This window comes from Dipodomys spectabilis, unplaced genomic scaffold (genome assembly GCF_019054845.1).
Source record: "Dipodomys spectabilis isolate Male_0828 unplaced genomic scaffold, ASM1905484v1 ptg000054l, whole genome shotgun sequence".
NCBI lineage: Eukaryota > Metazoa > Chordata > Mammalia > Rodentia > Heteromyidae > Dipodomys > Dipodomys spectabilis.
The window spans coordinates 21,070,739-21,097,408 of record NW_024870731.1 but is presented as its reverse complement, the minus strand read 5'-3'; the positions used below and the strand labels follow the sequence as shown (position 1 = coordinate 21,097,408).

The following is a 26,670-nucleotide window of genomic DNA, read 5'->3' as shown; positions in this document are numbered from 1 at the left end:
GAGACATTCAGACACGGGGCTGTAGGCAGCCTTGGCAAGGGAAGCTAGGAGTTAGTTATAATGAATTTCTAAGTGAGTAATTTTGAGTCACAATACAATTGTTTTGTGTGTGTGTGTGTGTGTGTGTGTGTGTGTGTGTGTGTGTGTGTGTGTGTGTGTGTGTGTGTGTGTGTGTGTGTGTGTGTGTTCCTAAGGAACAGTTATTAATAGATACAATTTCAGGTGATCACCAAAAGAATATAAATTCCACCTGGGCCCAGATCCCAACTCTGCCATTTTCTGGTATCACCTGCAAGACGGGGTTAATAAGAGGACCTCTTCATGTTCCACTGTGTGACCTAAGTGAGTGCATGGGGGTATGTGCCTGAGGCCCCTGCTGCAGAGTGAGCACACACACGGACTACAAATGGTTCTCCTCAAAGGGCCATTAAGTGACATGAAAAGTTCTAGGATTCTTTTGCTTTTATAGCTGTAGCGGACTGTAGGGGTGGGCAGAGATGCTTGAGCTTAAACACTGGCTTCCAGACTGGCCGTCACAGAGCCTTAGAGATCAACTCTTTGTGATTTCATCATTGTCTTGGCCCTCCAAGAACCTAGATTCAAGAAAAGCATGCCTAAAATGCAGATGTGAGCACATACCACAAGCACATAAGTCTTAGAAAAAGTATTAAAATGCTCATTGCAGACATCCATCTAACATGGCATATTGCAGATCATATTTGGAGAAAAAATGATGCAAGATGCACTTAATAAAATTACAAACATATGGTAAGATTCTCAGACAAGTTATTTATGGTCTTGATTAACCTTGCCACATTATTGCCATTTTCATAGATCTTATATAACAACATTAAAATATTGTCTTTATCTTTTAACTTAGCAAGATCATCTTATTTCTTGTTCTTTTATTTAGCTTTCATATATCTCTCACTTCAACATTTCTAGCAGTGTGATCATAGAAAAGCAGTGTCTTACATTTGATGATAAGATTTTGAGTGCTGTTTTCTTGGCAGTATTGCATAGCAACAGCACCACCAAAAGGAAGGTCTCAGGTTTCTAGGAGCTAAATCTTTTTTTTTTTAACTCAAGATCATAGTTTTTACATGATTCCTGAGGATCCAAAACATTATATACTGGCAAATCAGGTGCTTTATATCTTAATTCCTTCTCATCTACAGATTTATTAGCTTCTTGACTCCCTTCGGGTATAAGGTTTTTTTTAATAAGTTCAAAAAGGTACGTTGTTGATTTGCTAAGTCATAGATAAATCAGATAAGATATAGTTTTACAACAATAAAAAAGATATACAGAAACTGAAGTCTGAGTCAGTGCTGTCGAGAGAAAATACTGAAATGTCCAAGTTGTTTAGTGACTTTGAAAATCACCCTACCAAATAAACTTTGTTTATTCAGAGTATTATTTTATTTTCCATTTGTCCTGAATTTAACAGTACAAAAAAATTAAACTTCATTAACTTTAAATATATAGTGATATGTAAGAATTAGTAGTCTTATATATTTCATATCTATTGATTTCATAGCCACCTTTCATTTTTGCCATAAATGGATTCAATTTTGTTACAATTATTGTCCAAAATCTTGGTATTCAACACTGTATGAATTGTCACATTGGATTAAGTACTACTAACTAGTTAAGAGGGTGAGATGTAGAATAATACTGAATGTGTCCAAATTTTGGCTCCGCTATATCAGGAATAGTTGATGCCTAGTCTCTGAGTGTCCTATTCTATTATATGGTGCTGTTGGTTCTGTGGAGTTTATAGAATTTCTTTGAGGAACAAATGAGACATCTATCAAAAATTAGCAGGGCATTTGTTTCTAACGCATTTATAAGATTATTTCTTTGTTGCTTTGTATGTCCCTCCCCCACAGTATAACCCCTGCTTTCACTGTATTTGATGTCAGTATAATTTGTGGAGGGGAAAGGAAAAAACAAGTCGTTTAAATAAAAATACAGGTGGACCCGTTGCAACAAAAAAAAAATTAGTATGGAATAAATGCTCAAGGAATATCATTTACTGTTGTTAATTATTCTTGTCATAGTTACATGTATATATTGGTTGCCATCTCTTTGTATCTGTTTATAGCATCCTCCACATATGACTGAAATCCAATTTAAAAAATTTTTCTTTTACTGCTGCTGTCATAGGATGTTACCTACCTAAGAATAGATTTACTGCAACCTAAGTACAGAAACAGAGTATGGTTGGAAAAGTTATCTTTTCCCTACTCATTTTAGGTTCATGGATGTGGTCTCTATAACAAAAGACAGAGTAATAACAGAAAATCATACAAATTTATTTAATCATAAGTTTTTTGTGCCACATAAGCCTTCTTCATAGAAAGTGAAGAAATGGTTAAACGTATGAAATTTTATGCTAGGTTTGGCTGGGTGTGGAGAGTCCTGGAGAAACATGATGGGACAAAGGGGATTTGACTTGATGGAAATGAACTGGAAAAAACTTAGCATGACCTTTGTTTCCGTTTCTTCTCTGAGACAGTTTTCAGAGGCAGGCTGTTCCAATTCTTCTGGGTATGGGGAGATGGGGAGGGCACCTCTCACACAAGGGTCTTAGGGGCTGCTTCAGGTTCAAAGAGCAAAAGAAGGTGGAGGTGACCATGCTGCTGCTGCTGCTGCCATTTCAAAGTGACATTTTAAGGTACCATGTCCTGAACCCTCTCAATATCCATGTGTATGTGAGGACAACTCACTTCACAGAAGCTATCATTCTATCTGTCCATGTTAGCAGTCCTATTACTTTGAAAACCTTCCATTAGGTATTTTTGTTTTGCAGCACTTAAGAATCTCTCTGAGAACACAAGAAGGGGTGATACTGTCCAAAAGGAAATTTGCACTGAGTTGTGGAGGTTTTCTTCATTGCATAACTAAATCTGTTTTTATAAACATGAGCAAAGATGGACAGGATCCTCTCAGTGGAGTCCAAAATGCGAGCTGAGTCCAACACTATAGCCATTTTCCAAGGGATAGAGTAAGTCATTTGGAATAAGAGCTTGAAATAAGGACAAATAGAATTAGTAGCATAAAATTAAGAAATAGACCTTTGGCTGAATAACAGGGCTATGATTCTTAGAGAATTATGGAAATGTCTCTGAAAATAAATAGGCAGAAGTCTATTCACTGGAGGCCTGCATATAGCTGAAATACTGAATGAATACCAATGAATTTATTACCAGGAATATTTCTTCACCAGTGTGATTTCATCTAGAAAACCTATAAGGCCCTTTGCTTGCTAATTTCTTTTTTTTTTTTTTTTTTGCTGTGAAACAATAAAGCCTAAAACATAGAAGTAAATTTCACTTTCAAATTGCTGCAAGTCTTATTTCTCTAGTGAGATCAAATATGCCTTATGACATGTTTTTCCTTCCACTATTCTCCCAGCTGTTGTTTCTTATTACTGAAATGGCGATGCACTGATATTGGTTCAATTACCAAAGTATCTGAATACATTTAAATTCATGGTGCATCTCAGGTAGTCAGGCTAACTGACTGTGATTATCAAACGGGATATTTGATTTAAAGGATCACTTCTAAGAGATCATTCATGGAAAAAGACAGGTTATTCTCAAGAATTCTATCACCTGTGTCATTAATACTTTAATACCTATTAAAATAAGGAAAATGTGGGAAGTAAGGAATGTGGACATCTTTCTATGCAGGTATCCCTGCCACACCATTTGCCATGGTTGGGGGTCAAAACTGTGGTCCACATTATTATAGGTGTCAAAGTCTTAACTTCTTTGGGTAAGGAAGTCACATTTTGATTAAAAATTTTTAATTGTACCAAATTCTGGACTGGGAAAGTGGCTCAGTGGTAGAGTGCTTGCCTCGAATGCATGAAGCCCTGGGTTCAATTCCTCAGCACCACATAAACAGAAAAAGCCGGAAGGGGAACTGTGGCTCAAGTGGTAGAGTCCTAGCTTTGAGCTGAAGAGCTGAGGGACAGCGCCCAGGCCCAGAATTCAGGCCCCATGACCGGCAAAAAAAAGTACCAAATTCTAACATGTAATAAAACAAGAATGCTAAAAAGAATTATACTGTTATGAACCATATGAGGAAAATACTTGGAGTTGATATTCAAAAGAGAAATTTACATTAACTAACAGAATTTTCTCCATTTGTAGAAAAAAGGAGGGAAAGTTCCATTACAGGCAGAGTTTAGGGTTACATAGGGTGCTGTTTTTTAACTGTTACAAAATAACAATGTGAAGGATTCTTGTGGAAGGAAAAGTTGAAACTTCACATTCTTGTTAGGTGTTAGCGTCAGTTTTCCTCAGTTTACCAATCACTGCTTAGATCTGTATTGTACACTTGGGAAAAATGGCCACCTAGATTCATATATGTCATTTTCATTAACGGCAGTACATGTTATCTTGAAAAGTTATTAACAGTGAAACATAAACATATTTTCATTGTCTCTGTATTATTACTCATGCTCACAAGGCAGTATTAGTTTGCAGGATATCTTGTTTTATTTTGCTCTGTCTAGAAATATTGATCATTGGGGTTTGTTTGCTTTTATGCCTATACTGGGGCTTAAACTCAAGATTGGGTGTTGTTGACTAGCTTTTTTGCTCAGGGATATAGCTCTACCACTTGAGCCATAGCTCCACTTCCAGCTTTTTGGTGGTTAATTAAAGAATCTCAGAGTTTCCTGCCCAAACTGGCTTTGAACCACAATCCTTAAATCTGTCTCCTGAGTTACTAGGATTACAGGCATGAGCTATCAGTGCTCATCTTCAACCATTTTTATGGCATAACGATTCTACAAAAAGGAGGATACTAACACATGACCTTTAATTACACCATAGATGCAACTGAGCCCAGTGTTGGCCATTAAAAGAGTCTGTGTTCTTTCTTTATTCCACTCTGCTTTTTACTAGATCATCCAAAAAGCCTTTACCTGATCTGTAAAATAAATGCAGACCCTTCTTTGGTCTGTGCCTCAGAAAACAATTACAGAACTGAAAATGCATGTAAATATATACATTAAGAGTTGTGCTGATTGATACCTCACACATTTTGTCTTTTACAGCCTGTCAACCAGGGTCGCCACTATCAGAAAGAAATGAACCCACCTTCTCCTTCTAACCCACGGTAAAGATCACTAATAATCTAAAATTTCTAAAACCATATTTAGAAGACTACATTCTTTTCTTGGTTTTATGAAACTGATATACAAAAGTTCCAAGGAGCTTTGGAAGTCTTAATTCATTTTCTTTTACTTCCCTTCTTTTTCTTTCTTTCTCCCTTTCTTTCTTTCCTGCTTTCCCTCCTTTCCTTCCTTCTTCCCTTCTTTCTCTTTTTTTCCTTGTTGATTCCAGAGTTGAACTCATGCTTTCAAGACCTCATACTCATTCAAATGGCACTGCCCTATCACTTGAGCCCTACCTCTAGACTAGCTTCTTACTGGTTATTTTGGAGACAGTGTCTAGCAAACTTTTCCCCCTAGAATGATCCCAAAATGCTATCCATCAAATCTCAGCCTACTAAATAGCTAGTACAACAGACGTGAGCCATCAGCACCTAGCATCATCTATTTTTCTTATTCCAACTGTGCAGTAATGATAAGTATACCTAGGTTTAAATCCCTAGCTGGGGTGTTTTGAGCATGTCATTTAACATGAAGAAATTCAGGCAAAGTAATCACATCATGGTGAGTATTTTTAAGGACATTCGAATGGACTAATGTATAAAAACTTCTCAGTTAAGTTCTTAGCACATGGTGAGCTAAAGGTTAATTTATTTCATTAGTACAAATAGTGCATTTTAATAAGTATTTGATGTTAAGAACACTTTTAGGTCAAAATATTATACATGCCTTTAAATTTATCAAGACAGCTAATATAAATTCAAGTGGTCATTTCTTCCAGAAATCTCAATATTCTTTCAGAACTATCACTGGCATCTGAATCATTTGTCAGTTATGAGAAAAAAACATAATTTTAAATAGAGTAAAAATAAGCAAATCTGATTATACATATGTATCTATTATATAGCTATAAAAATCAGCTTGTCCATTTAAATTAATATCACTTAATCTCTGCAATACACTAGCAATTGAATGAAAAGTTGGTTTATCTTGAACACTAGTTACTAGAATGAATCTCATCATCAAACTACTTAGCCTGATGTTACAGTGTGGCTCTGAAATATCCCCACTGGCTCTTAGTTAACTCCTCGGTTCCATGCCTCCATCAGAAAGAATGACATTACCCCATTTGTTAGGAAATGGAAAGAGTTGGAAAAAATTATATTAAGTGAAGTAAGCCAAGCCCAAAGAAACATAGGTCCCATGATTTCCCTTATTTGCAATATCTAGTATATGTATGAGTCAAGCAGAAAAGGTCAGATAAGGTGATGTTAGGAAAATGAACCCTAAGATATGTATTTTAAATGTTTTTTTTCTTTCATTCGTTTCTAACGCAATTTATAAGATTATTTCTTTGTTGCTTTGTATGTCCCTTCCCCACAGTATAACCCCTGCTTTCACTGTATTTGATGTCGGTATAATTTGTGGAGGGGAAGGGGAAAAACAAGTCGTTTAAATAAGGATACAGGTGGACCTGTTGCAACAGTGAGAAGTACAAGTTGTCATATCAAAAACGAACTTTATAACTAGGGGGGGAGGACTGAGTGGGGGGGAGGGAGGATGGGAAGGGATGGGAAGGGTAAACAAAGGAGGAGGCTACAATGCTTGATAAGAAATGTACTCACTATCTTGCCCATGCAATTGTAACCCCTCTGTACAGTATTTTCACAATAAAAAAATAATCCTAGGTTCCTAGCTGGTGGCAATGTGGAAAGTTTAGCATAGGGCCTAGACAGAGGAAGTATGTCACTGGAGGTGAGTCACTGGGGGGTATCTTGGTCCTGGCCCCTTCCTGTCTCACTGTCTGCTTTCTGTTTGCCATGAGATAAGTAGCCTCCTCCACATACTCCAACCACCAAGTACAAAGTGCACAGTGCCAAACTACCATGAACCCTCTGAAACTGTGAGCCTTCTCTTCCTTTTTATATTTTAACATTCTTAAAATCATATCTCTCTTGGTAGGCAAACTTGTCACTTACAACTTTGAAGCTCATCCAGATTTATCTGATAATTTTTTTCCATATTTGAGTAAGCCTTCTAAGTAACTGGAAACCCAACTTTGGTCCAAATTATAATAACTTCAGAATTTTTAGTCTCAACACATAATAATGATAATAAGAGGTATTAGAAAATGAAACCATGCCTTCACTAAAAGGAGATAGTTTCCTAATCCTTATCTGAATTCTCCACTAACATAGTATATGATCTAAACAAGTCTTTCAACCTTCCCAGATGGCATTTCATAATGTGAACATCAACATGTGTAAAGGAAAGAACCTGAATGATATGCTCTATGAAGTCAATTCCAATTTTATGATTCTGTTCCTTTTATGGAGATTCATTTAGATTTCACTTAGATAAACCAATCCTACCACTGAATGGTAATACTACCTAACTTTATTTTACTGAACTGTTTCAAAATTATTCCTCATAAATATTAGGTAGGTGAATAAATAAATGAATATTTAGATGCATGTGGTAGTATATGACTTTTAGTATCTATTTTACAAGGTAATCCCCAAAGATAGAATATCAAAAAGAATGTAAGAAAATTTACAATCGAACAGACAATATATTTTATGAAACCAATTAAATGTTCATACTCCTCATAAAAAGTAATTTATATTTTATATAATGAAATTAAAAGGACAAATACTAATGCAAAACAAAAGTGTGATCCAAACTTCATTTGCTATCAGGTTATCCTCAGTTTCCTAGAAAAGTGTTATAAAACTGCCAACTACATGCCTTGGCTTCAGGCTTGGTATATCAGTAGTTTGGAAAATTGATGGAAACGTATTGTTGGGCCATAAATGCAGAGATGATAAAATTCTGAGATCTGCATATATCATCATATAAAGTGGCTTAAATCATATGTGTAATTCAGCGCTATGGTTCTTCTTAAGATGTGTATTTAGTATATTTCTTGCAAATAATACACCGTGCTTTATATCTCACATTATAGAACTCTATAATTTTACATTAAAAATTAAAATTAAATACCCTGATAATTAACATGAAAAAGATTTGCCTCTAAAGACACCTTCTTGGATAAACATTTAACATGAATCCTAGATGGGAACTGCTATATAAAAAGACTTTTGGAAGTTTTCATATCCAGAACTTAATACCTGAAAAACTGGTGGTTGTAATATGAGTAATAACACAGCAGTGATTAGGGAGGTATATGCACACATGTCCACTAAGAAGACATCAAGATATGCCCTCTGGCAAGTGGATTACTGCATTAGCTTCAATGAAGTACATGCATCTGCACCAAACAATGAAGAATCTAGCATTCTTAAATTACACATACTCATGAGCCATATATATACATATTAAGGGAGTCAGCCTTCAACTCACTTCACTACTGTAACAGAACAAAATATCCCCAAAGTCTTTCATTTACATTTTGCTCTGAAAAGATTTTCATTAGCTTCTTCATTTCGTATATTCAGTATTAAATAAAGGTACAGTGCAATATACTAGGAAGATAAATTTAGGTTTAGAGTTAGCTCTCAGTTGAAAACACCTAAAACACTGCATGCATTCATACACTGTTTTCTTCACAATAAAGCCATTTACTTATACTCACAGGGCAGTACTTGACAGTGGAGCAAGGTGGGGTGTAATGGTAATCATTTTCCTGAGAAGATTACAATCTAGGAATATATATATATATATTCATATATATATACACGTGTGTGTGTGTGTGTGTGTGTGTGTGTGTGTGTGTGTGTGTGTATGGTTCACTTCATCACAATCCCTGGTATGGCTAGCTTTGCAAAAAATCCGTTTTCCCATGCATTGTTGGGCAAGGGGTGTTGTTTCTCATTATATGTTGCTAACACACTGTTATTTAGGCAGTATCTCAGCTGCCAGAGCTCCTGCCTCCCAATCCACTGGTGCTACCTCTTGGGGCACTGACAGCCTTGAGGACAAAGTACAGAAATGGCTAACCTAATCTAATACGATTTAGAGGAGTGGAGGGTTGGAGGAAACAATTTCACAGTTCATTCATGTTGAGAAATGTTTCCTAGCATGTAAACTTGCATGCTGCAAACAGAGCAAAATGGATTCCCTTTGCAGCCTTGAGTCATTTATTTGAAAATGCCATCTATTAGTTTGTGGGGTTAGAGCTGTCCCTTAGACACATCTGTTTATATGTTTAGGTAGATTCTTCAGAACAGCACAAGGTATTTTTTGCTCAGAAATGAATTTTAGGAAATAAGGTGTCATTACATTCTCGTCTGTTCAGATGGATTTCATTAATAACCAGTTTTTTCATTGCAAATAATGATTTGACTTGCTGTTTTATACTCACTGAAAAATTAAGATGAGGAGGAAATAGTCACGGGCTTTATAAGGTTCTAAATGTCTATGGAAATAAAAAATGTATAGAAAATAATTCTAGAATCCCCAAGCAGTAGTGAATGGCATGGTTTTGTAAAGGGTTTGCTTTATGATTTATCACTTATCTGTAGTTTTCTTAAATGTTATGGCAGATTGTGTTAGGGCCCGAATCCTCTGTAGCACTGCCACATGTTTGGTTGATATAAACATACTTATGACTATAATTATCTGATAAAGTCCTTCAGACTTTGATAAATGATTAATAACCAGTGACCTCAAGTTCCCAATAGCTCAGCCAGCCTGACTGAGGCAAGCTGGCTGTCTTTGTAACCTGCATGCACTACTCAGACCAGTCACAGTGGCTTCATTTTTCTTTCTCTCCAGTTGTCAAGACTCTCAATTTCATAGTCATCTTTTTGGTTGCTTAAGCTTCTTCTATCACCAAAGAGAGAAGATGTATAGACAAATGAAGTCTATAAACTTCGTATTTGATGTTGCTCTTCTAAATGACTAATTTGGATCATTTTTGAGCAAGTTGGATTTCCTCCTTGAGACAAAAGCACAATAGAGGATTTCCTTCTTACCTAAGCCAACATTTCATTCCTCTAAATGTAGCACGTGCGAGTCCTGTTAACTGATCATCTGAATTCTATGTTGACACTTTGCCTATATAACCAAAGGTACTGATTTTTATTTTTATCATTTCTTTTTATCAGGACTTCATTTTTTTATGCTGGTCTTAGGATTTGAACTCAGGACCTAGGTGCTGTCCCTGAGCTTTTTTTGCCAAAAGCTAGTGCTCTATCACTTGAGACACAGCCTTGTTTCCAGCTTTTTTTGGTGCGTAATTGGACATAAGAGTCTCCCTAACTTTCCTGCCATACTTGCCAGTCTTCTGAGTAGGAACTCATAATCCTAGTCCCACAAATTCACACCCGTTCATTTGAGGGTACTGATTCTCCATGCAGAGCCCAAAGGACCATGTGTTGAAAGTGTGGCCCCCATACTGCTTCAGGGGGATAAAACCTTTATGAAGTGGGCCTAGTTGGATGATCTTAGATCATCAGGGGTGGGATCTTATAGGGATCTCAGACCCTTCCTCTTTCATTGTTTCCTGGCTGCTGTCGCTGAACTAGCCTTTCATATCTTTCTACCATAACTCACTCCGTCTCCATAGGCCCAGAGCAAGAGCCAAGCAACCATGGACTGAAGCCCCTGAAACCATGAGCTGAAGCAAACCTTTTCTCCTTCTAAGTTGTTAATTTTGGTGGGGGTCAGGAGAGGGCATCGGTCATGGGGCTTGAACTCGGCCTGGGTACTATCCTTCAGCTCTTCAGCTCAAGTTGAGCACTCTACCACTTGAGCCACAGCGCCACTTCCAGTTTTCTAGTGGTTAATTGGAGATAAGAGTCTCACAGACTTTCCTGCCCAGGATGGCTTCAACTGCAATCCTCAGATCTCAGCCTTCTGGGTAGCTAGGATTACAGGCATGAGCCACCGATGCCCAGCTTAAGTTGTTAATTTTAACAACTTATCACGGAGATGGAAAGCTGAATCTATGTTCCTGTGTTATATATAAATGTGGTGAAAATAGGCACTCCATCAGTTGTTTAATTGTTACAGGTTTGAACTCAGGGCCTCATGCATGCTAGTCAGCTGCTATACCACCCCCACTAGCTCATATTGCCTTTAGTTATTTTTCAGATAGGGTCTTGCCTTTTTCCTCAGGGCTATCTACAGATCACAGTCCTGCTCCTTGGAGCTAGGACCATAGGGAAGACCCCCTTCTACCCCAGCTTATTTGTTGAGATGGGATCTCACTAACTTTTTCCCCAGTCTCTGAGCAATCTCCACCTCCTGATTAGCCAGGATTATAGACATGAACCTCTATGCCCAGCTTCCATCAACATTCAAGTTAAGAGAAGATGGAAGTGGGGTGGGAAGGAGAGAAAGGCAGTAGGTTCATATGCAGACACCACTGAAATGTTTCATTTTCAACAGTAGCCAGTTAAATTTGTCAGTCTTTTCAAGAATTGTCCTTCCTTTGTCTGAAAATAGAAAGACAATGATATTGCCTTGTTTATAACCAAGTAGAGTTACGTTTTTATGAGAGGCTGTTATTACAACTAAGCTTGAATCTAATTCCTAAGTTCACTTCTCAAACTATTTCAAGTCACTATGTATCTTTCTACTAAACAACATGAGCTTCTCTTTTCCTCAAATATTCTAGGCTTGTTCTAACTCTGGAGCTCTGCCTGGAGGGTTACATAACAACTTCCTCTTACCTACTCAGATAAACATTACCTCATCAGAGATGGCCCTCAGTCACTTTCATTACACTGTCGATGATTTTGACCATAGTACTCCACAGTCTGATATTTTCTTTGTTTCTTTGTTTTCTGCACACTTCTTTTCCTACCTGGAGCCAAAAATGCATGAGCTAGAACCTTATCTTTGTTTCCAAGAATGCCCCCCACACAGCAAACACTCAAGAACTGTGTTAAAATCATTGGAACTCGCCTCACAAAACCAAGTGTCCCATCTCTCTGCATAAGCTACATCTCTGTGTGATAAGCTGCTAGTTGGAGCGCATGTGCACTGCAATTATTTTCTTTCTTCAGTATATCCAGTACCTGGACCTATTCTTATTTTAATAAGTAAAACCTTTTCCAGGAATTGTGTTTAAAATGTCCACTGGAAGTTAGCCATAATCGTAAGTCTCTGGTAAATATATCGTTTTAAACCTTTAAATAGATAGTTTGTCATAATTTAATTGCTGTGTTCTTACTGGAAATTGCTTGTCGGTATTAGCCTGTTCATGTCTATCATGAAGTCAGTGGGCCACTTATAGACATCTGCTTGGGTTGTCACATCAACCCTCACCAGGCTGACAGAATACAGATAGGGAAATGAGAAAAGAAGGAAAAGCTTTGTGTGGATGGATGGATGGATGGATGGATGGATGGATGGATGGATGGATGGATGGATGGATGGATGGATGGATATGTGTGTGTATATATGTGTATATACTATGTATATATATGACATATGTACAGAGAGAAAGGCAAGAGCCTGAACCTGCTGCTCTCTTAAATTCAAGTAACTTCCTGCCCTTCCTGCTAATAAAGAAGGCTTGATTCCATCTGCCTCATTATTGAAATACTTTTAAAACACCTGAGCCCTTCCCCACTTCAGTTCCCAGCATGGCTTTTCTAGCTTTCCAGCTTAGTCCCAGAAAAGCTTTAGTTATACCTAACAGCAAACTTAATTTCCCAAATCATATACTTTTCATCTCTAACCACTCTTTACCCAAGACCCCTGTCTTACATGACTCTAGAAGGCACCTTGCTACAGGGGACCCACCAACTAACCATGTAAATGGACAGAGTTGCATCTGGCAGTACCCTGTCCCATCACTTCTTCCTCCTCTGCCCTTGCCACTTGCTGATCTGCCCAGCCCACTTCCAGTCTTGGTTCTGATCCATTGTTTCACCTGAGCAAGTCTAGTCAGATTGTATACCTGCCCCTACCTGTCTCAGGCCCTAACCAGCCATCATGGAAGAAGAGTAGGTGTCCATCTTGCAAGATGTCTTTATCTTTGCTTCACTGTTCACTCTCAGACCTGCCTGCCTGAGCTCCAGCCATCATCACTCACCATTGCCCTCAGTTGAGATGCCTGCCATCACTATGACCTGTCTCTCATGGGCTACTGGGTCTTAGCTCTTCACCTGGTCTGTCTTTTAGTGTTTGCACTATACACACTAAGTCTGGGAAAATAGTAACCAGTATTGTTTTCTGACATTGAAAATTCGTGAAACCCATCTCCCTGAGAGTTTCAGAACCACAGACGTGGCATGGGTTCCTAAGATTACTCAAGCCTCCCCAGTCACTGCTGCCCATCCAGATGGTAAAACTGAGCACCTGTGGTTCACAAGCCACTGTAAAGAAGCTAATTACCAAAGCAATCATTTATCATTATAACATTGTATAATTTCAGCTTTTAATTAAAAGATTCACTTTCCCCTTCTAGAGTAATCAGAATTTGTAGAAAGTTGAAATGTTAATTCTGGTTTAAAACATTCATCTCCATTCTGACTAGAGGAGGGGAGAGAGTGGAGAGGAAGGGAAGATAGGACAGGGCCCTGGAGAGTGACATGGACATATGAAATGTATGACCATGATTATTGTCAGAGGGCCACAGCCAGTCATGTCCCTACACTTGCTGTTGCATCATTCATGTTGTGATCTGGTGCAAAATAGCTACCTGATGTTTAAACAAGAATCCTCAAGGGCACAAAAGGATTTAAAACATAACACGGCTCCACTTTCAACAGTGCTCAGTATATCCGATCCCTACTAGGTGACTTGAATGTTCCCTCAGTGAGTCTGTGGCCTTCTGGCAGAACCCATATCTACCCTCTGATACTCAGGCAGTAGTGTAGACAGCTAGTGATGATTTGGCAGGAGGAGAGCAGTACTGTGCCTGGCCAAAGGAAATTCACAGCCTTTTCCAACCTGTGCCCATGCGCCAACTCTATTTTTGTTAGTAGTTGGTTTTTATTTCCTTAGATTTCTTTTATGTTTCTATGGCTAGTATAAAAAATACTATGTCTTGAAATTGGTTAAAGTTAAAACAATTTTTCATTTTAGCAATATATTATGTTTGCCAGCATTTACAGCTTCACATTATGCTATTCATTACCACATAAAAACACACTCAGACAAGTCAAATACTGTACAAGTCAAATGTGCAGTTTCTTTAAAATGACTCCAAGGTGAAAAGACAAACAACTTTTAGTTGATTTGATTGAATTAACATAAACCTTATTGTTCTATTGACTCCTTTCTTACCCAGTGATTTTAAAAATCCTTTACCTCCCAACATTCATTAAATCAGATGCAACTTGGGGATCAGGACAAAAATGTTGGCAAAATTAATGAGAAAAACATGCATCATATAGATAGCATAGAGATACCATAAAGATACAAATATACACTATGGATTATATACATAATTGCTTTTTATTTTGCAGATTAACAGTGACCTTTAAATTATTACATGAACACTTGAATCTATAATTCATGAAGCCTAATGGTGATTTGTAGTTGATATACTTTGTTAATCTCTTATATAATACAATAATAAGAAAGCTGGAATTTTATATATTCTCATGATTTTTGTTCTTTCATTTGATTACTTAATAAAAGTGAGAAAGGAAAAGCAAAACTTGTTATACTGATCTAATCTTTTTTTTTTTTTAGCAGAATCATTTTTGTATTACCCCTTTGACAGGGAACCAAAAACCCTGAGATATGGCTTGGCCTGAGGTCACTCACATCAAGATGAAAATGAAAATCTCAGCTTAAATGAAATCACAATATTGCTTTCAATTAAACAATGGTGTTTATGTTAATGAAGCTTTCATCTTTCATGGGAGCAATTCATCCTTAAACTATTAAATGATCTTTTTCTTTGTATAAAGGATTGAGAGTGAAAGGTAAGAAACCATTCACTAGCCACTAGAATTCAAAGAAAATTCCAAGATGGCCACTGACTTGGTGAAGTGTACACTTTCCAACCTCTTTAAAAGCACTTTTACTGAAACCAAAAACTGGCTTCTAGAAATACTATTCATTCACATTGGGAGTCCAGGAAAGTTTTAGTTTCTCCTCCCAGAATAATGGAAGAAGTAAGAAACAATACTCATGTGACATTCTCTAAATTTGCTTGTGAATTTCCACATTTCAGTGCTAGCAAAAAAGAAAGTTACAGCCAGGCACAGTAAATGAAGATCTTATGTATTAGGGAAGGAATGAATCTGTCACTTTGACGGATTGTGAGGCCAAGAGCAGATTAACAGATTACTCATAGTCAGAAGGCAGCTCCGTGTGAAAAATGGGCAGGAAATGGTAAGTGCAGGTTTGTGCTGATTTAATGATATTTTTAAAGTACAATAACATTCTGCTAGTATAATATAATAAAGCACTTGGCTTGCATTTTTTAAATCATCAACATATTTCTGGCTTGACCTTAAAAACATTAGAGGCTATTCCCTGTTAAGATATGTAGCTTTTAAATTAGGAAACAGCATCATTAAAAATACCTTCATTCTGCCCTTCCAGGAAGCATCACTGGCTTTTAAAATTTCTTCTTTCCTAAAGTAGCATCAGTGTTAATTATGTTCTAAGCATACTAATGCTCCATGTAGTTTTTCTTCAGGAATCTCAATCACCACAAGAAATTATCTTCTAATATCTATTTTCAGTGAAATGCTTAAAAGACACTACTGGGTTGTTTTCATTGGTGGTGTTTTTTAGTTTGGTAGTTGAGAATATGGAATATTTATGACTAAACCTACCATGTTTTTTCTACAGATAGTGGATAAAAGTAGGTCACATTTTAATCAACTATTGTGAATCATAGCAAGAAGATGAATTACTTGCTTGGGTTTGTATTGCAAATAGTTGAGAAAACAAAATTTTGAAGAAATTTATATTTTTACATCTATAAATTCAAGATATGAATAGCACACTTTTAGTTCAGTTGACAAGGATGGATTGGCATTGACAAGAATTTTCAGAATAAAGTTTCTCTGATTCCTTTAAACTATTTATATTCTAACATCTTCACATTCAAAAACCAATTTAAGAAAAGCTTGGATCATTTCATATTCTCTTCTTTCAGTATGCCAATGATGGCCTTACATAATTACTTACAAATACATGCTTGTAGCTAACCTAAGTGCAAATATTTTGAATCCTAGACATGATTATTGTTCAAATTGTGTTTTACAAATTCTAACATTAATGCTTGCAACTTGGAGTAAGTAAACAAGCTAATGTAAGGAGGTAGTATTACTCTTGCTAGAAATTCTGAAATGTATACAGCAAAACTTATTTGCATGTTTCTGGCATACTTGAATATTCATCATATGTAGCAGTTTTAATACTATTTGCTAAACACTCCCAGTTCCTCAGATTCCAAGCACACATTTGTAACAAAAGTTCTTAGGTGGAACCAACCAGCCCAAGTAATTCTAGTCATTAAATTAGAAGCAAAATGGCTTGTCATTATTTAACATTGACATGTAAATTAAAAGGTTTTAGGAATACATAATACATTGGTTAAAAGCAAATTCTGGGTGGTTCACATCTGTAATCCTAGCTACTCAAGGGGCTGAGTTCTGAAGATCACAGTTCCAATCCAGCCCAAGCAGGAAAGTCTGTAAGACTCTTATCTCCAATTAATCACAAAAAAAGCTGCAAGTGGTAGAATGCTAGCCTGAAGCAAAAGTTGTTTAGGGACAGTGACCAGGCCCATAGTTCAACACCCAGGTTAGAAAAAAAAGGCAGATTCTGTAGTCACAGTGCTGAGTTTTGTAATCTTAGAAAAATATTTAACTTCTTCAAACCCCAATTTAGTTCTCTAAAAGTAGGAAATGCATTTTACTACTTACTGCAAAGTTTATTGCAGGGACTGAAATAATATATGTAACAAGTTTTGCACATGGGCTTGCATGTGCATTTCATTAATCTGTAGAAAATGAAAGGATATTAGGAATAAGTTTTCCCCCTAAAGACAGCACAGTTTAAAGGAATCAGAGATCCTGGAGAATATGAAGAGATAGTCCAGGGCTATCATACATCTGATACACATTAACACAGTCACTAACATTATTTCTGAGATACGATTCACAGCTTTTTGTAGCCATCGCCTGACCTTTGTTCTTGGGGGACATTGCTGGTGAGTCACTATCTCTGAGTACCAATATAAACATAAAATACTTCTCCATAACTTACTCCAGGCAGTAAGTAGTACAGTAGTATCAATCGGGATGTGACTCATAGACTATTTGTCTTCTTTGAACTAGAATTGCCATACATTTAGTTGGGGAGGTTATCAAGCAAGCTATTCCCTGCCCTACAGGATTCTCTCTAACCTTGGAATTTGCATTTTGCTAACACCTCCTAATGTAATCGTCATCCTCTTGCCTCTTCTGTCAAATTTTGAATTGGATCAGCACTGCTCCTTCCACATAGTCCTTCAACATAGCTCTGACTCAATTTTCCATATCAGCAGTGATCAGAACCCTATAACATTCAATGATGGAGGTATGATAGTTTTTTCAATTAATATGATTTCTGCACCTAGCAATGGCAGACTTGTTTGTTTCCACACTGAACTTCCCCTCTGAACAACCAGAAAAGGCAGACAAAAAATGAAAAATATTTGAGTGAAGCCACTCAGAGCTTCCAAGGCAATGAGAATTTGTGGGACTTTGATCCAAGAGACAAAGCAAGAAGAGGCAGCCTAGCAAATTGGACTACTTCCAGAAACCAGCCACTGAGACCGTGAGCCTTCAATATCAACATAGGAGACAAGATCTACGGAGCCTACGAAGATCTAGACCAGTCATAAGTTTCAAAATAGTATACCTTATTTAAAAGAGTGAGCTAGGGAATTAAATGATAGATTTCAAATTCCAGCATACCATAGCATAATTTCTCACCAAAAGCAAAGGAATCCCATCCAGAGAAGAATATTTCACAGAAAACTGTTCTTCAATTCATTCAAAATAGAATGTGAGTCACAGATATATAATTTTAAATTTCCTAACCTCACTTAAAAGTAAAAGGGCAAGTGAAATAGAATTTAATAATATGTTTAACTTAGCCCAGCATATTCAAAATTATCATTTCAACATGTAATGGCTGGGAGAAAAAGTTTTCATCCACCAATTTAGGTTTTTCTATCAACTTAGGGGTGATCAGGCTCTGTGAATTTACTGGACACAGACAAATTAACAGGAGGTTATGTATATAGGTGTATATATAGTTTATGTATATAGGTGTACTCCATAAGGAGTTGCTCTCCAACCAGCTAGGGTAAAGGTTTACACACCAACTTAATAAGCAAGGTGAGATAGGGCTTCAGTGGGAAAGAATGAAGGTTGTGATAAAGCTGTTAAATAATTCCTTTAGATGTCTAGGCAATATAGGTCATTTCCCTTCTAACTAGATATATCCATTGGGGAGTGGAATTAGCATTTTTACCTGTTTCAGCTTAATATAGTTTCTATGATTATCTTAGTCTCTATAACTAACAAAGGATTTCTAATGAGATACTTTGCATTTGTTTTCAATACTAAGCCCTTAAAATAAAATAGCGTTTTAAATTACAACCATCTCAAGCTCAGTAGCCACTAATGACTAGCACATAGAACAACAAAATTCTAGAACACTGAAAAATAATGATCAAGGGTGGGAAAAGATTTCTTAAAGATCTCAGATTTCACTAGCCATAAAGGAAAATATTGATGTATTCAGCTATATCAAAACTAAGTGTACTTTCTGACATCTCTACATGAATTCAGCTATATTAAAATTAAGTAAAGTGGCTGATACCATAATCCTAGCTACTTGGGAGGCTGATGTTCACAGGATCACAGTTCAAGATCTGCCCAGGCAAAAAGTTGTAGAGAACCCATCTCATCTTTTAACCAAGAGCTTGGCACAGTGACATATTCTTGTCATCTCAGCTATACAGGAAACAAATAGGAGGAAAGGCTCACATATAACATACATAAAGAACCACAAGTCAGTAAGGAAAAAGAAGCACACAAAGAAATGAAGAATAGCTAAGACACTTGAATAGGACATTTCACAAAAATAGACATCCAAAAGACTGGAAGATACATGAAATGTGTGTAAACTCATTAAACATCAGAGAAATGCAAATTAAGAGAAAGTAATAGAGAAGTGTAGTTTGATTAAAATGTAGTATATGCATGCCTGAACTACCACGGCACAATTAACACATACTTGAAAGAGAGAGAGAGAGAGAGGAAAAACAGGCTCTGTTGGAGAATGGGGGAATGGGGTTATCAGTCTGAACAAGGGAGCCAGTAGAAAGGGTAAAAGGGAGATAAGAGTGAGTTTGATCAGGATACATCATATCTTTATATGGAAATGCCATGAGAAGACTCTCCCTTATAGAACTAAGTAAGATAATGTGATTTTTTTTTCTATTTTGCCTATGCTGGTAGCTCAAGCCTGTAATCCTCACTACGCAGGAAGCTGAGATCTGAAGATTGCAGTTCAAAGTCAGCTAGGGCAGGAAAATCCGTGAGATGCTTATTTCCAATTAACTACCAAAAAAAGGTGGAAATGTAGTCATGGCTCAAGTGGCAGAGTCCTAGCCTAGTACAAAAGCTCAGTGACAGTGCTCTGGCCCAGAATTCAAGCTCCAGGATTGGCACAAAAAAAGTTTAAAGGCTAAGAAGAGTCGGGGTTGGGAAGGTAGAGTGCTTGCCTTGCATGCATGAGGCCCTGGGTTCGATTCCTCAGCACCACATAAGCAAAAAGAAAAAAGCCGGAAGTGGTGCTGTGGCTCAAATGGTAGAGCGCTAGCCTTGAGCTGAATTGCTGAGGGACAGCACCCAAGCCCAGAGTTTAGGTCCCACAACAGGACCCAAAAAAAAGAAGAAGAGTCCACTGCCCCCCATCACAATGACTAAGATTTAAATTCCAGTTTGGGTGAGGATATGGAGTGACTGAAGCACACTGCTAGTGCTGATGGAGTAAAACTGATAAGAGAGCTTTGGAAAACTGTCTAGGCAGCTTCTATACAAGGTGGATATACTCTGTCTGCCCTCATATCCAACAAGTAATTACCCTTCTAGATGTATGATCAGTAGAAAGCATATATATGAGTCATATAGAGACTGTGAGAAACCACTCTAACCCTCGGAGTGGATATTAAGGTTATGTTAAAGTGAAGGCATTTGAGCTATAGAAAATGCAGAAATTTGATCTGAATCTCTCTTACCTGACCTATGTAGAGCCTTTCAAAGATACAGCTGCTATTCATCACAAGAAGTTTCCTGTGAACTTGGCAAGCAATGTGAACACAGACATTCCATTAGCATCAAAAGCCCCAATGGAACCTTCTAAACTTTCCCATGGAATCCCTGAAAATCCCTCCCTTTCTTAAATTAGTAAATAATCCTTTATCAGAGATAAAGGAACAACTCCAACTTGATCGACTCCCAAGTGTGCTGTAAAGAAACTTTGTCTCTGCTCCTGATAGTCTGTCTATTGTCAGTTGATTTGTAGACCCTGAACCACTGGACCCAAGCGAGGAGAGGGAAAGTTTTTCCTTACTACATCCGTCCATCCATGGTGGCCCCAAACTGAGATGGACCATTATTGGCCTATTTCCATAGTTGGAGGGGGGAAATTGTGATATAGTCATACAATGGAATGCTACTTAGTACCCAAAAGCATACATGAATTTTGCAAATACAATGTATGGGAAAGAAGATGGACAACTGAGGAATCCATATTGTATGTTTCCATTTGTATAAAGCTCAACAACCAGCAAACGAATCTGGAGTGTCACCATCTGGGTGATATTTGTGGAGAAGAGAAAGTAATAATTGGGAAAAGAGAAGAGAGAAACATCTGTCTTGTCTCTGGTGATGGTCACTTTGGAGTCATTCATTGCTTTACATTTAGTGTCTATTTTTATGTGGGAATGTTGCACTTTTATGAAAGTTTCTTAGTAAGAGTCATTCTAGTAATTCTTACTTTGCTACAGTATGCTCTTTCTGATACTACAATGTCTTCATGTCCTTTTACCTTTTTGATAATGCAGCATGTAAGCTTTCTATAGAGTGAGGACTGTATTTAGGTTGAATAAAGCATCTGGAGTAATGCTGAATAATTATGATGTCCATAGTAGCCTGGCGACTAGAAAGAATTACTGCATCCCTGGAAAGCTCATTTTACTTACAAGGATGGTCCACACAACAAAGGACTTCTGATTATTTCCTCCTAGATGTTTTAAAACACCATGTCTGTCTAAAAGTCCATTTATCACCCACATCAGTGTTCTATCACAATATTTTTTATTAACTGAAATGCAACAATACACCCTGCAAATGCTGGGAAATAAATCTAGTCAACTGTATAGCCTGTCAGCTTTCTCCAGTTCTTTATTTTCTTGTGCAACCAGCCAATACTGGAGGAAATTAAATTGTCGTTCATTTCACAAAAGTTTCTTTTTAGCATATCATTGTTTTAGTTGACTACTGAACATAAAGGCATAACCAAACTTAGAGAAGAAATTGGAAATCAGAACAAAAATACAATATCTAATAATCTGACACACTTAATGATGAAAATGATACCCTGTAGTTATTCTTTACAAAAGCCCAGAAAGCTAAATTAAAGCATTAAGTTAAATCCCACCTCCTCTTCCTGCCCTATTAAATGTCATCATTTCACAGAAAGGTTTGGATAATTTTATTTTGTATTCTAATTTTAAGGCAATTATTCTCTGGATAAAGTTAGAAAAGGCTGCAAAGTTTTCCACTCTTGATTTGCTAATGACTCAGTTACAAAGCACTTAACATGCAGTTGTCTTAGAACTCAGAAAAAGGTGCTATATAAAGATGTTTGACAGTGAATAGTTTTCTATCATTTCAAATAATAATAACTAACTAGTACCATGTGGGGAATTCACCGCATGACAGTGTGCAGCAAGAGTTGACTTTTTGTGTATGTCTTCATTGGAGAATGTAAAGTCATTATTCATTTCTACTTCTTAAATGTCTGCATTTGAAAGTTGAATTGAAATGTCCACATCCATGGTATCCATCATAAGAAATCAAATATAAAAGATTTTTGTACTTTATCCTGACCTGACTTTAAATATTTAAGGAAAATTCTCAATTTTCAGCTTTAGCAAATGGCACTACAATGTCACACTTCCCTGTTTAACATTCTGCTTTGTTAATCAAGGAAACCATAGATTGGCTCTTTGCATGTTGATTAAGTTGATTACAGCTGTAGGCCTTGATAGCATTTTTTTCCTAGTGTCTCTAATTAATCAGACAATGCTTGATTAGGTTTTTCTGTTTTGAGGAGATAAACTGACTTCCTTGAGAATTTTTATCCTAAAATGATTCCTCTCTTGTGAAAGGTAAAGGAGAAGTGAGTCACTGCCTAGTTTTCTCTGAGGCTGAGACCTTTTGTCCTCCAGCTACTAGAAAAGGAAAAGGGGGCATGGGGGGTGGAAGGTCCTTTGAAAGACATTGAAGGATATTAAATGTCTTTTTACAGAAACAAGTTTTGCCCAGTTTCTTCTCTGTGGCAAAGGAGAAAGTTGTCTTCTAACTTCTCACAGCAACCATTCTTGTCACAGAATTGTCATATCTAACATTGGAGAGTTCAGCCCAGGATCCATTGTCCTTTAATTACTAGTTTCTTGAAGACATGTGTGCTTGTTTAAATCAACCACTTTTTTTCTTTGTCATACCTATAGATAAAGCCACTGTTGTTCGTGCAAATAAAAACCTGACACTTCTAGGATTAGTAAAGACCCAAAATATTCAGCCTTCATCATGGAGTTCATTTCTGCAGTGGAGAAGGCTACTAGGATCAACTTAGATGGTACTAGGTGACACTAAGGAAGACAACCTATTTTCTTTTCTTCCTCACCCCCACTGGTTGAGGAACCAGTCTAGCACCTATGGCCAGTAATCACTTACCACCTAAAACACTGGTTTTAGACAGTTCTAAAATGTGCTTCGGAAGTCTGGTAGAGCTTGTTCCATTAGAAGCTTTTGAAGGAAGAGATTCCACCTTTAGAAATAAAGTCTCTAGGGCTCGGGTGTTAGCCAGTGGTAGGGTACTTGCCTAGCATGTTCAAGACCTGAGTTTCATCCACACCAAAACAAATAGTAACTGTAGAACAAAAGCAAAGGGTGCAATCACTTTCAAAATGTACAAAGTACCAAGTCTTATACTTTGTACCCTCCGCCCCCACTTTCCTACTGGCAGGTGTGAAAATGGTTAAAAGGTTCTTGGCCGTTCTTCACAAGTTTCCTATGTTTGTATTAGAACTCAGAAAATATATTTCATATACATTTTTAACATAAAGGGGTAAGATCATTCTGTTCCACAACCCACTTATAAATTTTTCCCGAACAAATCTTAGGTGTCTTTCTGAATTCGCACATATAAACAGACCACACTTTTTTTTAGCTTCTAGAAAGTTTGTCCCCATTTAGATATATTATAATGTATTCAGTCTACTTTCTGTGAATGGACATTTAGGTGGTTTCCAATCTTTTCTTATTGTAAATAGTGCTGTAATAAACATCCTCGCTCACATATATTTGTGAGTTGGAAAAATATGTTTATAATAAAATTTTTTGTAGTAGAGGAACCATTTGCCCAAAACAATAGGTATCAGGTCATTCACCAACTAATAGTCTTACTCACAGTGCACAGTGCCCCAACTCAGTCTTACTCAGAGTTTAATCAGACTTTAGAACTGATTCTTCTGGATTAAATCCTTTCACTAAATCTCCAGGGCCTCCAGAACCTCCTAGTTTATAATCTACTTGTCCTGCTTTTTTCAGTAACTGACTCATTAAATGCATATATATACCAGTTCCCATCATCATTTCACGCTGCTTTAAGTACCCAATCTCCCCTATACTTTTGTACTATGGGGAGTGTGTGTCTTTTCTTTTATCTTGCTGCCACATTCTCATCCTTCAGGAATAACCCTTTCTTGACTTTTGCTAGTCAGCCTTCCCTGAACTAGTCTCCCAGGTCTCTATGTTCCCTGGACCAATTCCTAATTAACACTTACTTTACTCTTATAAATTTTGGTCCAAATATCTATTCCAATAAGTTGAATTCTTCAAGGGCAGGAACTATGTCTTATCGTATTCAATATTCAACATAAAGTCTGCAACACTACAGGGGAACATATATTAAATTTAAAGTTATAAAAGAGCTGATAATAGAATAGAATAGAGAAGGAAAACTGTCTTCTATGCTGTCTCTAGTAGGTATTACTGTTCATGTGTTGTAGTTGAATTTGATGTCTGATGCCTGGATTTGTGTCCCTAGAGTTGAATTATCTGCCATATCTAATGGGGCAATGTCTAGAAAATGATCCTATGATGCTATGTCATCAATATTTTCTTAACCCAAGGGGAAATACTGTCAAGCCAGAAAAATATTCAGTTCTGCAGAGAACATAAAGCATATTTAAATGAGTATAAAGAAGTTAATGCTTTTTGTGATTTCTTGAAGCATAGAGCATTTGTTGGGAGCTCAGTCCTCTTTGCTTTATAGATTTTCTGACAAAAGATATGGGCAGGAGAAGTGATTGTATAGAGGCTAGGAGAATGATTTCCCATTTGTATGAGTGCTTATTATATGTCTCCAAACAAACCTGGATTGATGTGAAATGAAAATACTGCAGTTGTTTATGCATATCTTTTCCAACTTGAAAGAGATGTGAATCTACTACAGATGTTACCATAATGTAAACATGTACTGGGACTACTTTTAGTCAGGAAGGAGAAGAAATTTTTGGCAAGCATAATTCTCATGGCATCCCCAACTATTTGCCTTTTCAGATTTCTTGTTATGCCTCCTGTTGCTCTCAAATCATGTTCTCCTGCCCTTCTTCCTATAGGATCTTCAGAGAATGTATCAGCTGCCCAATCTGGCTCTCATATGCCATTCTCTTGTAGCCTTGGCCTTCCTACAATTACTCATTCATTCATTCAGCAAAAATTGAGAATCTAATACTTAAAGAAGACAGACAAGACTGCCTGCTCTGTGGAGCGTAGTTTTGGTGGAAAGGTATACATAACTCAATCACACAGCTAAGTGGATAATTACACATTGAGATGACTGTCAAGAAATCACAAGGGATTTTGTCCAAATACATTCTTTCAGCTCTGTAGGTCTCCTACATTCTACATCCTTCTCTTTGCCCCCAGAGAAGCTACTGGGCATATAACTATATCAATAACTCCATTGCTTTCTGATTCTGATGGCCTTCAGCCAATGGAAATGAGAGGAGAACAAAGAAGGAAGTTAGGGTTGCTTTTCCTATGTTCCCTCTGTATAAAACTAACTCAGGCTCACAGCAAACCTTGGCCCAAAATCTCAGCTTTTTCAAACAGGCCCTCCAAATCTTTTGCTTTCTGGATTCTGATCATCTTTCCTCATCCCAGGGGCAACCAGGGCAACCACCCTGGTAGTCTATATTATCCTTTGTGCTTTCCCTATACCTTGCTCACCTTTATAATGAGTCCTTTCTTAATCTTTCTTAAGTCATCCTAATTTGAGTATGCCAAGTTTTTCCTGCTAGGGTGTCCACTGGTAGGCCTAGAACTCAAGAAACAATCTCTGAAGTAACAGGTAAGCTGAAAGCTGAAGGCTAAAGAGAGTCAACTCGTACATTGTAAGAAAAATAGACTAAGGATATGGTTTTCCTTGTGAAGCCTGAGGATCATTTGTGGTAACAGTGAGGAGAAGGAAGAAAAATGGGCCAGAGACCTAGTAAAGACTATAGCATGTAAGGCTTTAAATCAAGACTTTTTGAGATTTTACCTCAAGTTCACTCTGGATTGGGAAGGAGTAAGGAAGAGGTGCTAGAGGATTGGACTAGGATGATGATGATGTTGATGGCTTTGGAAATATACCGACACGTTTGAGAACTAAGGCTAGGACTTAGTAATAGATACCTAAATACAGTATTTCTAGCACGTGTTCATACTTAGAACTCAGACACTTCTTGTGTCAAACTTCTACTTTATCTCATTCCCTGTTTCCACAGTTCATTCACTGGTGTCTTTACTGTTTCATCCCCACCCCCGGGCTCCCCAGTATCCAGACTGAAAAGTCTTGTTTTCCTTCATGTGACAGGAAATGTCACCAGGAGCATCGGAGTTTCACTTCTTTCAGCTCCGTCTTCATCGGAATACTGCCTCTGCTTTTCAGATCTAGTTTGGGAAGACCTAGTACAATCAATTGATTTATAGGTTCATGTAAGAACTACATGAAACCAGAACAGTATGATTACAAGCAATTAAAATTCAGATTTCTCTCATGAGGAGTAACCAAATGAGTCTCACCAAGTATTAATAAAGATGTCCAAAGTTGTGAGGGGAAAAAAATCAAGGTATATCCACATGGTAGAGCAATAGATAGATGGGACAAAGACTGAGGAAGTTCTATGAACTACTGTGGAATTCTCTGGAGGGTATTTTGTAAGGTATAGCAGAAGGAAACTACACAGAGTATTCACTATGTGGAAAATGAACTATGCAACTTGTGGGTAGGGATGGGAGGAAGAAACTGGGGGAAAG

General features: G+C 37.2%; 1 protein-coding gene across 1 annotated transcript in view; it reads left to right on the top strand.

The window, feature by feature from the left end:
• Cfap20dc (CFAP20 domain containing) overlaps positions 1-26,670 on the top strand; it is a 208,415-nt gene that overhangs the window by 166,375 nt on the left and 15,370 nt on the right. Inside the window, exon 14 of the mRNA XM_042680019.1 lies at positions 5,075-5,136. Coding sequence (XP_042535953.1) covers positions 5,075-5,136 — 62 coding nt within the window. The remainder of the gene's footprint in view (positions 1-5,074; positions 5,137-26,670) is intronic.